We start from the raw sequence: 13175 nt of genomic DNA on the forward strand, positions 1-13175 counted from the left end.
CGTGTCCCTTGGGAGCTGCTGCCGAGCTGAGAATACCTTCTCCTGCTTGGGGGGGATGATAACGTGGCTCTATGTGGGGATGAAGCCACGGGTCACCTTTGGAAGAGGGGGGGTGAGGGCTACCCCCAGACTGGGGGGGTTGACACCTGGCTGCTGTTTTGGTGGCGTCACCATCTGAGGCCTGAAACAGCTTTCCCAGAAGCCAGCCCAGGGTCCTGGTCCCTGAGCACCTGGACCACCACGGGCACAGCCCCATGCCACACAAACACTGCACCTCCCACACTTCACAGTCCGAGGGATAAACCACAGCAGCGATCTCCTCTTTCATCCCTTCCTCCTTGCCCAGCCCAGGCACTAACTCCCGGCTGTGCTGTGCACCCGAGACCAGGCTAAACTCTTCTCACTGGTGAGCTCAGCCCTCCAGCAACTCCCGGCTGCTCTCTGGCACCCACCCAGCCGAGGGGGCTCCGACCAAGGCTCCGATCCCTTCTCCATCCTTCACACCCTCCTCCATCCTGGGGGGTGCCAGCCTGGCCTCGCAGAGAAGCGAGACCGAGCTCGCTGCTGGCACCTCTGCCACAGCAACCCCCATCCCGGACCGGCAGAATGCAGCAGGGGGGGGTCGGTTCTTCTCCGGGCTTGGTCCCGAACTCGTTCACCCGTTTCCCCCCACGCCCCCACCCCCCTACTCCATCCTGCCGCTGGAGCCGCAAAAGATGAAGCAGTGAGTGCACCGATCCCACCCGGTTTGCACCCAAAGACCAGGACCTCCAGCATCCTGCATCTCCCGCGCCCTCCTGCTCCCCCTCCCGCCCGCCCCCCCCCCCGCGCCCCCCCCCCCCCCCGGCTCCTTCCCAGCGCCGATCGCTGCATTTCACCTGAGCGGGTAAAAATCACGGCGGGCAGGAAAAACACAGTCCCTGGGGCTCCCCACAGAAGAGCGCGGTGTCCGTGTCCCTCCCCCCCGGCACCCTCCGGCATCAGACGAGCAGCAGCCCAGTCGCTCCCCAGCCGTTCCGGGGGGGGGGTGGTGGGGATGCAGCAACCTCCGAGCTAACCCCGAGGGGGAACGGTTGGGGGGACTGCGCGGCGGCGTCTCGGGGGTGCAGCTCCGCTCTACTGGATCCGAAGAGCCCCCGCACCCCCCCGCTCCGGTGGGGACAGGCCGGGATGCTCCGCCGCAGGAGGTTGGAGATTCGGGATCCGACTCCGTCCCCTCCGAGCGCCGGCTGCGGCTGCAGCTCCTGCTCACCTGTGCGATGAGCTGGGCGGTCTCTGCACCCTCCGAGAGAGGCACGTCCTCCGGGCTGGCCAGACCTCCCTGAAGGCTCCAACCCGGCCCAAAAAACCCTGGGCAAAGCGGGGGAGGAGAAGCCCCCCCACCCCCGTCCCGCTGGAGCAGGCAAGGTGGGTGCGGGGAGCGTTTCGCGGGCCGGGGGAGGGGGTACAGGGGGCTCCGCTCTGCTTGGGCTCCCCTGGGTGGAGACTTCCCTTGGGAAGTTGCCGTGAAAAAAACAACCGACCAAAACCAAGCCCCCCAAAACGGAGAGGAGGGACGCTGCCAGACGCCCCCCACTCCCCCCCCCCAAGACCCACGGCTGCGTGCGGGCAGCCCTGGCCCCCCAAGGCGAACCCCGGCAGCCTGCACCACCCCCCCCCCCCCCCGCCCCTCCACACGCTGTCACCCGTGTCACAGCCCCCGGGGCTGGATCACGACCGGGGGTTCTACCCCTTGTCCCCTTCCTCCCTGGGCAGTCACCCCCACACACACCCCGGGCCGGCGGGCGCTCCACAGGCTGCCACTCACCGTTCTTTTTGGGGAAAACCGTGCATTTTCCGGCCGATGGCGGGGGGGACGACACGGGGGACGCGGCCGCCGGAGCGGGGACTGCGGGCGGTGCCTCCCCGGGCTCCCGGGACTGGGGGTGAGGGGGGATGGGAGCGCTCCGCCCCGCCGGCACCCCCTCCCCCCCACGTCGGGGTGAAGCGGGGACGGCCTCCGCCTTCCCCCCCGTCCCCCAGTTTGGGGTTCCGGCTTCACAGTATCAGCATCCTGCGGCGCGGTGGCTGCGGCCAGCCAGTGCCGCCCCTTGCAGCACCTCCTGCTCACCCAGAACCAGGACCCAGGACCATCGTGTCCCCCCCCCTCTCCTCCCCGGGCCTGCTCTCCTGCCCTAGAGGCAGGTGGGGGCTGAAGGTCCGCCCACTGTCCCTCACCGAGGGAAGGGCAGTGCACACCCCCACACCCTCCCCCCATCCTACCTCTCTGGGGCCAGCACTGGGGGGCCCAGGGGCTGCCCCCACAGAGGGCTGGGCTTTGCCCATCAGCTCTCCTGGGAAAGCTGCATCTCCCAGCACCGGTGACACTTGCCCAAGACTCAGCCCAAAAAGCCCTTGCTGGAGCTTGGGGGCCACCAGCTTGGAGCGTGCTGGACGACACTGCTGCTGTGGCAGCGATGGACACCATCCTCTTCCTCACCCTGGCTTCCCAACCGTGGCATTAGGCACCCTGCCCCAGCTGCCACCCACCGCTACCTCACATGGCAAGGGACGTGTTTGGCTTGGAAAAACCAAGTTGGTGAAGGACCCCACCCAGTACCCCTGATGCACAGGGGGTCTTTGTGGGCCCAGAGCAGCTGACAGCCCAGAACTCCTCTCTTCCCCACAGAGCCCACCATGGTGCAGCAGAGCCAGTGCACGTACTTGCTGCTCTGCCGCAGGGCTCCCGTGCCACAGAGATCCCGAGACAGTTCCACAGTCTTCCTGGCAGGGAATTCATCTTCTGGGAGACAGACCGAATTCTGACCATAACCCAGAAACGCTCCATGTGTGGGAGAAGAGCCTCATCCTGCAGGCAAGGTTCTTCCCAAGAGCAGTAGGCTCCCCAGACCACCCAAATCTGGCTTTCCCAAAACGTGGCTCTTGCTCAAGGTGCGTAAAATCCAGTTGGAAAAAGAGCAAGCCACGGCTTCCTTCCCCAGTCCCCCAAACCCATCTACAGGACATGAGAAGTTGCGTCCCCAAAGGGCTTGGCATGTCCAGCACCAGCACCCTCACGGGGCACCAGCACCTTTGCAGGGCCACCTCAGGGCCCACCCACAGCTTCAGCCTCAGGCAAAGACAGGTGCAGCCAACCCAAGAGCCGTTTGAAACGGGACCGGGCTGGGCTGAGCCTTGGTCATCTCCAAAGGCCCCACTGGGCACCCGATGTGCCCAGGCTCACAGAGATGCCACCTCACTGTTACACATTGGCTAACACCGCTAACAGATGGCATGAGTCTGTGATCACCCCGTGCGGGGGCCAGGCCTTAGGCAACTGTAATTAAACAGCAGCAGCGTGATGACACAGGGTGAGAAACAAACCCTTCCAAAGAGCAAGACACAAGTTGAGATGGCAGCAAGGTGGCTCGCACACCCCTCAAGGGGTTTTGGGTGGTCGTTGGGTTTTTACCTCCACGGCGATGCAGCAGAGATGGTTTTCTATCTCCACTGGCTCCTGCACAGGAAAAAGCTGTATGTTCTTGGACAAAACACTGCTGAAAAAGCTGCCCAGCAGCAGCCTGGCTGCCTGGCTGGCCTTTCCCAAAGGGCTAAACCCCCCTGGAAGTGTCTCACTTGGCATGGACAGTAGGCAGCTCTTCCCCTGCCTCAGCCACGCTCCCTTCTCCCAACTTCCTTTCCCTTCCCCAGTCTGAATTGGTGCAGGGAACACCATCTAGACCAGCACTCTGCAGCCTTTTACATCCAAAATTAATTTTAGAAGACCCTGTATCTTTAGAAAAGCCCCAAGCAAACACAGAAGCCAAAAGGTGTCACTTGGAGCTGAAGGATGGACTGTGTCGGGCTGGCAAGCACAGGGTGGGAAATGTTCACGTCGCCCAGCCAGCTGCTGCATCTGCAGGAAGCACAATGGTCCCAGGAATGGGTGGGAATCACAGCTCTGTCCTGCAGGGTACAGGGACCACACCAAGCCACGCTCCCACCACCCAGGCTATTGGATCTCACAGCAGGTCCGACTGCGCAACTCAGCGAAGCCAATGCGAGATGCTCAGAGCAGCAGTTCCCCTTGACGCCTCACCCACCTCCACAGGGTCCGCTCCTCCTCCATGCAGCCCCTCTGGCTAGGGACCTGGGATGGGAACGCCTGGGCTCTCAGGGTGGGCAGTGCTATGGCATCACCAGGCCAGACTCAGAGCTGCAGCCACCAAAGGGTAAACAACTCGAGACCACCACCTCAAGCTGTGACTTCACCAGCCTGACAGTCCACGTAAACAGGCTGGGGGACACACACCACCCCTCTAGACCTCAAGGCAAACTGAAACTGAGGAAGGTCTCAGTTTTCTGACAATGGAACAGGGAGACAGAGATGTGCACCAGAGCAGGGCACTGCTGCCTCTCAGCTCCACTGACAGCCTCGCTTTACACCACCCCACGTGCTCCTTACATGAGGTTCAGCAGCTGTCCTCTCTTTCCCCGCAAGGCTGCTTCCCAGTACCTCTCCAAGAGAGGATCAAAAGGCTCCCAGACTCTAGCCAGATTGCAATGGCTGAGCCCACCTGCAACACCGGACACTGTTCCGTAAGGAAACTGCTGAAATGAGGAAGTTACTCACCAGGTTACACACAGCCCAAGTCCACAGTGGAAAGATGATCCTTGCAAGTGCACTGTAGGAAGCATTTCCGAATTACAGCAGTGGAGCAAGAGCTCGTAACACCCATCTCCCCAGAAACTTGGACAAGCTCCATACCTTCAGGCCCAGCACCAACACACTGCCAGGAGCCTTCATCCAGGAGGGGAACTTGGCCCAAGTCCCCTGAGTGCCTCAATTTGCCATCGAGGACATGAAGCGAGGCCAACACATGTGTTGTACCAAAGAACACACCAGTAAACACGGCTTTATTACACCGGTTCAGTTTTCCAGACTAACCATGGAAGCTGTTTAGACAGATGTAGACAGACAAATCAGTGTTTCACTTATTAGGGCAAAGCTCCAGAATCGTTACCAGGGAACAGGTTTTCTTCACCAGTCGTTTCAAGTGTACGTAAGTGGGACTTGGGTGGGGAGGGAGGGATGGGGTAAAGCGACAGACCCTCCCCATGTGTACCTGCAACCGCCCAGGTCACAAGACAGACCAGGAGGTGGGATCACAGAGCCCGGAGACGGGGGACACAGCATTAACCAGCACAGACAGGATGGACATACACTGGACCTGGGACTACACAAGCACAACACACTGGTACGAGCTACCAAACGATCAGTTTATAGTTCCTAAGACTGGTCTAAAGCTGGAACTAGAACGACTCCAGGTGGAAAGGCATAAAAATAAAGACTTGAGGCTCAACTTGGCCCTCTCTGCCTATTTACAAGCTTGTCACACGGCCATAACATCCTTCACTACCTCGCTGCGGCAAACGCTACCATCTAAGAGCAGCCGTTGAGCATCTCTCCACCGCACGTTGTACATACCCGAGAAAGAAGCCGGTAGCTACACCTCTTGTACTGGCCACCCTGCGTCTGATGAGCAACCAGAGCAGTGCCCCAGCCCAAAAACCCTGCTTTGGTTGTCGAGCTGAGGTGTCCTGGGTTAGCCAAGGACCACCCCAGTGCTAAGCACCCGTTCCGCAGGGGCGGAGAGCATGTGGGTCACTCTGTAAACACGGGAGAAACGCAGGTCTTGGTTGTCATTCAGGTACAAGACCAAAAGGGATCAAAACCCCACAGGTGTTTGCTAGTCATCAGCTCTGCAAGTCTCCAGCCACTTCAAAAGTTTGGGGTTGCACTCCTGAAGTTTTACTGGTGGCGTTTACGTCATTCTCTTCTGGACAAACACTTGCCTGAAAAAATCCCTTTTACTGGCCAGATTGAAAAGTGATATGGTTACCATTACGTCAGTGCCTGAGATGCCAATGGAAGGCTTACAGCAGAGGTTACAAAATCGATGCTTAGTGCGGCACTTACATTTTGGAATAACAACCTTAAACACCCTCCACGAGCCAGGTTTCCAATTTCTTTTCCCAGATGCTGAGTCACCAGTAAAAGCGCGATGTGGCTTGGCCTGTGGACCTCCGTGGCTATGCAGAGCTCAGGGAAGAACAACGTGCTTTGCCTCAGTTGGTTCTTTTGGCAGGGACAGCTGGCTTGTGCGTGACCGACCAGAGAGATCACCGGTCCCAGTTAGACTGGGAGGGTGCTTGGTCTGAGTTACCTGGAGAGGAATGGGGCAGCTCTGGAGGGTGCTGGAACCGGATGTGCCCCATGTGGCAGACACCAAGAACAAAATGCTCTTGGTAAGCAAACTAAAGGAGCTGAGAATAAGGCAAATAATTTAAGACTGATAGAGGAACTCCCACTTTTCTGCTTGTAGTATGTTTTACTCCACAAAGTGAAGGAAAGGCAGGTTGACCTTTCTTGTTTAACCTTCCGTTACATTTAAGAGATGACCAAGACTAAAAGAAAATAAAAATAAACATTAAAAAAGAACTAAGGAGAAGTTGCCTGTCTCCCTAGAGCTGTGATACAACATAAAACTAGTGTAGGCTATTCCAGGATGTTGAAAGTCAGTTTAGAGAAAGGCAATAGCCCCTGGATTGCAGGGGCTGGAACAGTAGTGTACTGCATCACGTTCTGTGCAAGTTACGCAATTTGTTCATGAGCTTCAGTGTATCTACGCTTATCCCGCTGCAGTTCTGTCAACCATGGCCCAACGCTTTACACACTCTCACTCCACAGCTCAAGGTAGTTTCAGCAGGAAAAACAAAAAAAAACAACCAACCCTAATTCGTTTCCTGTGCCTGGTACCTGTAACACTCCAGAACAAGTGTTCCTAATGCCCAAACATCAAAATGGCAATCTCAGAGTTAACTGGAAACAGATTGGCTAGATTCCCTTTGCGCTTTGTTTCACAGCCCCTTGTCTCCAAACCTTGTTCTCAAGGAAGACGTACAACACGCTTGAGCGATGATCGCACCTTGTTGCAATGGTGTTGGTTCTGACTTCCCTCTACACAGACTTTCTCCGGCTCTGACTAGGTGTACACGAGGAGAACGGGTGTGTATGTCAAAGTGACATCTTTTCCCCGAGAGGATTTTCACACATTGGAAAGCTAACAATGAGAATTACACGTTAGGTAGGATAAGGTTGAAACTGTCCACCAGGCCAACTTGAGCACTACGAGTTCCTTCTAGCCCTTGGTCTGTTGCTCAAAGTTTCCTCTCCCTTAGTTTGTTCCCATTTTTTCGTCCAGTATCGATGAGTGTCCTTCACCGTTGCTCAAGCATCTGTCCTTTTCGTATTTGTGCTCCTGCTTCTGTCTCCTTATCTCCTTATACCGCAAGGTGATGTCACTGCAAAGAAGCACAAACAGATGTGAGCTACCATGTGAGCAAACAGCATCAAGATACAACACAACCAGTAAGACCAGCCAATTCTGGACACAAGTGCCCTTGGGGAACACCCCCATTTTTCACTGCAATGGGTTGGAAGGGACCTTTAGAGGCCATCTAGCCCAACCCCCTACAGTGAGCAGGGACATCTTCACTAGATCAGGTCGCTTGGAGCCCCATCAAGCCTGACATTGAATGTCTCCAGGAATGGGGCCTCCACCACCTCTCTGGGCAACCTGTGTCAGTGATCCACCACCCTCATAGTGAAGAGCTTTTTCCTAATACCCAACCTAAATCTCCCCTCTTCTAATTTAAAGCCATCATCCCTCATCCTAGCGCTCCATGCCCTTGGTAACAGTTCTTCCCCAGTTTTCTTATTATAGGCACCTGAAGCTGCAAAACATCTTAGTCTAACCTGGAGCACAGGAGAAACAAAACGCTGATCGCATTTGCTGTCATCACTCAGAGAGGCAAGTGCTAACACAAGTAGCAGCCCCCAAAGACTGAAGCTGCCAGAGGCTTGATTCAGAAAGAAAACTGCCCAGGATCATGCGCTGAAAGCTCAACATTTTTTTAGTAACTCTTACACAAAACCACTGCAGCCCTAGCCACCCAGAGGAGTTGCAATCTCTTCAGGATGCACAGGAGGCCAATGTCAGCACAGATTTGCAGACATACCACTGAACGGTGCCCAGGACGAGCCACCCCGTAAGAGCCAGGCCAGACCTGGACGCAGCACATCAAACACTGCTCACCGTATGAAGAAGCGCCAGGCTGTCCAGGTGAGCACCAGTATAATTCCCAAGGTCCAGCACTGGGTAATGTAGAAAGGAAGAGAAAGCGTGAGTGTGTAGGGATCATACTTCACAACAATCAGAAACTCCGTGGCAGTAATAGCAGCAACCAGCCATGCCTGCTGACCCAATTTCTTATGGAACTTCCTGCAAAATAAACACACAGAAAACCCCAAGGTATTGCTATATAATTAAACATCCAGAGAAATATTCATAAGACAAGAGGTAATAATGTCCTTCAGCTTTGCACAACTCTAAAAGCCTCATTTGGACTATGTATTGTACTAAGCCTACACAGGCTGACAACTTCCATGTTGGTGTTACTTAAGTTCCCTCTCAGAGGCTCTGAAAACGCACAGAAAGTTCAACTTCATCATCACATGATGCAAGGAAGCATCCCCATTTCCAGGGTATGGGTAAATCCACATAAGACAGTTATCTGACCAGCTTGAGATCCGCTGAGATTCAGGGTACAGTAAGCAACAGCTCTATGCCTAGATTTCCTTGGCAAATGTCAAGTCACACGGCTGGAATAATTTTTAAGCCCTGTACAACTGCATTCTGAAACTTAAGTCTCTTCTCAAAAAGGTATTCAGTGAGCTGTCATGATTTCTGAACAGATTTTAGAAGAAAAAAGCTTAATAACAAACAGGCAAGATCCTGGAAGACACAAGGAGGGTGTTTTGCTTCTAGGACAACACAACCTTAGGGCAAATAGGTGATTAACATCTAAGCCCCGGGTTTGTCTCTAAGCAGGCCCAGACAAGGAGCTGCAGCACTGTGTACCCGTCAAGGGAAGGACTCATCAATCAGGATTACCTGAAATTAAACTGCAGAACCAAGACATCTATTCAGAGGCTCTACTTGCAGGAGGAGAGACTGGAAACTTTTCCCATATCACTGCATGGGAAATACAGAATCCCAAGACACGTACACGCTGCCGTCCAGGAAACCTCGTTACCCTCATCACTTAATAGTGTGTTCCTACAAACCTGGCTGAGATGCTCGACCTAAACCAGCCAGACCCTCTGCTTCTTGACCTTGTCTGTTCCCACCCTTCCCAGACCTGACATTTTTACAGCTTGTCCACCTGACACACCAGATGATTCACAGGGCAATAACCAAGGGGGGTTCTGTTGAGGCAACGGAATGAGCCCTTTTTTATGTGCTGGATCGACTGGAGCCCTGCCTGCCCCAGCAGTACTACTGCATACAGCTCTGCTATCCAGCAGCACAGAGTCAAGCACATCACTCCTGCCTGGTAGGGCCATGGTTTTATTCTTCTACCACACATCTTCTGCATGTAAAATGGGATTTTATTCCCATGACAGGGAAGAACCAAGAGAAAGCTACTAGGAGTTGCAGGTGTTCCCCCCCTTCTTTTCTTTGGGTTTTTTTTTTTGTTTTCCAGAGATGTCACAATTAAATCTTTCTGTAAATCCAACTAATTAGAATCAGGGATGAACCAACCTGAGAAGAGCAACACCCTCAACCACCCCAGTCACCAACTGTTCCTCTAGCAAGCACACACCACTCACTTTCCTCAACAGCCTTTGGATAGTATCTTTTACTCAAAACCCATGCATTTCAGTGCACTTTCCTGTTAGCCCTAAGCCTACTACCTTACCAAGGTATTATCAGGGCTCTGAGGACGCCCGAGGTAAGCCACGCCAACAGACACACCACCAGCAAAACTGAACACGACTTTTCTCTTCGCCTTCAATTGCTCCTTAACCTGCCTCTGCTCTGCACGTCTCTGCTTCAATTGCACAGAGCACCTATGTGGCAGGGGCCTTGTCCTCTCCCTTATCCACAGGGCATTCTGAAGTATATTTTCCTACCAAATCCTTTCATTTTTGCTCAGCTTACTGCGTGGCTCCATTCCTGCCACCCCATAAGGTGTGAAGTGACACACACCCAGAAGAATACAGCATAAAGTAGCAAAACTACCGAGGCCAGAGGGAGATGGGGAGCACAGCAAGTGTTGAGGTGACCTCTACAGTACTGCCAGGGCATTGCAGCCGGGGGAAAGTCCCATCCTGCTGTGATGCACTGCCTCCTGTCCTGCATTGGCCTACTGAATGAAAGCTGTCGGTCAGCAGCCACGTAAGCTCTTGGGGCCACTTTATATCACTGGTTTTGCTATGCATGGGATGAAAGAGAAGCCACCTGCCAACCCCCCGATGGGGATTTCCTCGGAGAGGGGCTGCTTTGCTAACACATCCCTCTATGAGGCAGAGAAACAAGCCTGCCTGACACCCTGCACCTCCAGCCAGAATGCTGCCCAGTCCCCTGACATCACAACAGGCCCCGAGCACCCCAAGAAGCGCTGCAGCAGAGCAAGCTGCAACTGCACATTTGCCCCCAAGTTTCTCCTCAAACACCAGCAGCCACACTGGGGAGAGCATCCTTCCTTTAGCAGGTGTGTTCCCACTGCTTGGGAGTATCTGCTCTGCTGCATCCCCTTGGACTCTGGGTACCTGGGAAGGAGTCCAAGTGCAGAGAGCAAACAGAGCTGCTCTTCTTCTGCCCCCCCACCAAGCCCAGGGGAGTCATCACAAGTCAAGCACACAAACCAGTTTTGTAAACGTGAGGTCAGAGAGTCGTATTTGACACAAGTGCACAAGTTCAAACTACACAAAATCATCCAAATACACTGGAATAAAACATGAGGCAGTAAATCAAGGGTAGGTCACTGCTGATGCAGACAGGATGAGTGCATTCCACTTTAAGACGAAACGCTGCCTAGACCTGCTCAGACAGAAGGACTCCAGAAACCGCTCCGGGTGGTTCATCTGCCGTGACAGATTACCTGGGTGGAAAGGGAGAGCGAGGAGAGGCGAAGCAGTGGCTCTCCCTGTGAGCTCGTGAGCTCAAGCTGTGCAGATGACTAGCTCGGCTTTCGGCTTTGCTGATCTGCTTCCTCATTTGCTGTCGTTTTCTTTCACTTGCCTATGACAGCACACTGACAAAAAAGAATTAAAGGTAATCCCACCAGAACCTAAAGCTGCCAAGGAAGAGAGGTGGTTTCCTGCCCTTCTACTCATGGAAGGTTTTAAAGAAAAGTCCTTTTCTTATTTGATGAGTGAGATTAAAATTCATGGCCTCAATGCAGACTCCTTGGAAGAGACCTGAAGGCTAGAAACCAGGAAGATGTGACAAAGGTCAAATGCTACAAACTCTGGCATCAAGGTATTTCTGGTCAGGAACATTTCACATAGCCAGTCCTCGAGAACTCAAACAGCGTGTCAGTCATGATAGGGTCGCATTATGGAAGAGCTGGAGAATGCCTTCAAGAACCACTCCTCTTCTTGGAGTATTTCAATTCTAGATACTTTGTCACCGCACTCAGACCACATTCCTGAAAGTAAAGCCCTAGAAGCCATCTGCAGGTATTAAGAATCCTGAATGAGGCAAACAAGTCTCTCTATATTTGCACTTCACTACTTTCTAAACATTGCAAGGTAAACTGACTGGATCTTTTCAGCTAATCTCAGGCAACCCTGCCACTACAGAGAAGGCAACGAGCCATGTTTCTGACAAGGAACGTCAATGGATTATCTCAACCCCTGTCCATTAAGTTGAGTGACTTTTCAAAAGGGAAACATCAGGAAGGTTTCTCATGTGCTGTGAGCCTCTGGTACAGCCTGCTCTTCCCCAGTAGCATCTCTCTGCAATGCAACAGAAAGAATCCAAACTGGTTCGTTGGTTCAAAGCAATGTGCAAGTGAGAATACGCCCAGTTAAGTTGCTAAAATGGGGGCAGATCATCTCTGCTTGGATGACCCGAAATGCACAAAGTGATTGAAGTCCAGATGCAAAAGCCTGCTCAGAGAAGGTATCAGGTAAGACCAGATACTAGGTGCTGCTGTTGTGCACGAACAATCTGATGAGGCCAGCTCTGTGGCACATCAAGCAGAGCCATAAACCTCTCAAGTGAGGGTGCAAATCACCTTATCCACCAAGAAAAAACAGAACAGTAGGTCCTGGTGGTGATGATGAAGACTTGTAGATCGGGATAAGCACTTGCTGGATGAACTTCTCCAGCTCATGGAAAGAACAGCAACAAACCAAACCAACAATGAGGCACCGGTGACTGATGATTCTCCTAAATTTCCATGCCACATCGTGCGGTTGAACAGAGGGTAAAGGAGTTTTTCCAACCCAAACACAAGGACCAGAAGATTGTGAATGGTGCTAAGGAGAGGAGCTCACCAGTGAGAGGCAGAGACCTCTTCTTACCTTTGAGTTGGAGGCGGGTCCCAAACCAGTAGGTCCGACACCAAAGGCAGGGGCAGCCTGCCACTGCAGGATGTCCTGAAATCCGACTAAGCAATGTGGGTTGACCCTTCTTCTCAGGTCTAGGAGTCAAAGCCTTGCAAGGGAAACTGATCTTCATAGAGTGTTGGACCCCTGAATTCTGAACACAGACACTTTTTGTGTTGGTCAGTGACAGACAATTTGAAGCCAGATGTTGTCTTAGACTTAAGATGTGGGCTCAGGCAATTTGTGACATTACTACTAAAACTTAAAATGTGATTTTGAGAACAAAGCTTTCTCAGGTCTTACATGGTCTGCAGAAACAAAAGCAGTGAGGACAAATATGATGCTTAAGTAGGAACAGTCTGAAAGTGCATGCACTATGGTGTATGGGAGCACTTCGCTATAAAGGGTCCTCTGATCTGCAAGAGGGTGCTGTGAGAGCTCCAGAGGACCAGGGACCATTTGGAAGATAGCTCAAGAAAAGAAACGCCTTTAAGAAACACTTTTTTTTGAGTTTGGGCCCTGCTGTCCTTAGAAAGCACATCTATGGACTGTAGTTCCTGGCGATCAATCTCAGAGTGGAGTTCAGTACGCCTCTGCCCACACACCAGTGGCCCCCCAGCTAATTTCCACATGACATTCTCAAAAGAGCGATGGTTTATTACAAACCGAGGTTAAAAACAGCACACACAGAATGCCCTTAACAACAGCCGTTCTCTAACCAGGACTAGTCAGC

General features: G+C 53.2%; 1 protein-coding gene across 1 annotated transcript in view; it reads right to left on the bottom strand.

Moving 5' to 3' along the window:
• Positions 1-4870: 4870 nt before the first annotated feature.
• The window catches only part of PTDSS2 (phosphatidylserine synthase 2), a gene marked incomplete at its 5' end in the record, with an annotated part of 42817 nt that continues 34512 nt past the window's right edge, over positions 4871-13175 (bottom strand). The window contains 3 exon segments of the mRNA XM_084262723.1: positions 4871-7235; positions 7238-7344; positions 8139-8324. Coding sequence (XP_084118849.1) covers positions 7201-7235; positions 7238-7344; positions 8139-8324 — 328 coding nt within the window. The 3' untranslated portion in view covers positions 4871-7200.

The sequence above is a fragment of the Gallinula chloropus genome (assembly GCF_964237585.1).
Source record: "Gallinula chloropus genome assembly, chromosome: 4".
In the NCBI taxonomy this organism is placed as follows: Eukaryota; Metazoa; Chordata; class Aves; order Gruiformes; family Rallidae; genus Gallinula; species Gallinula chloropus.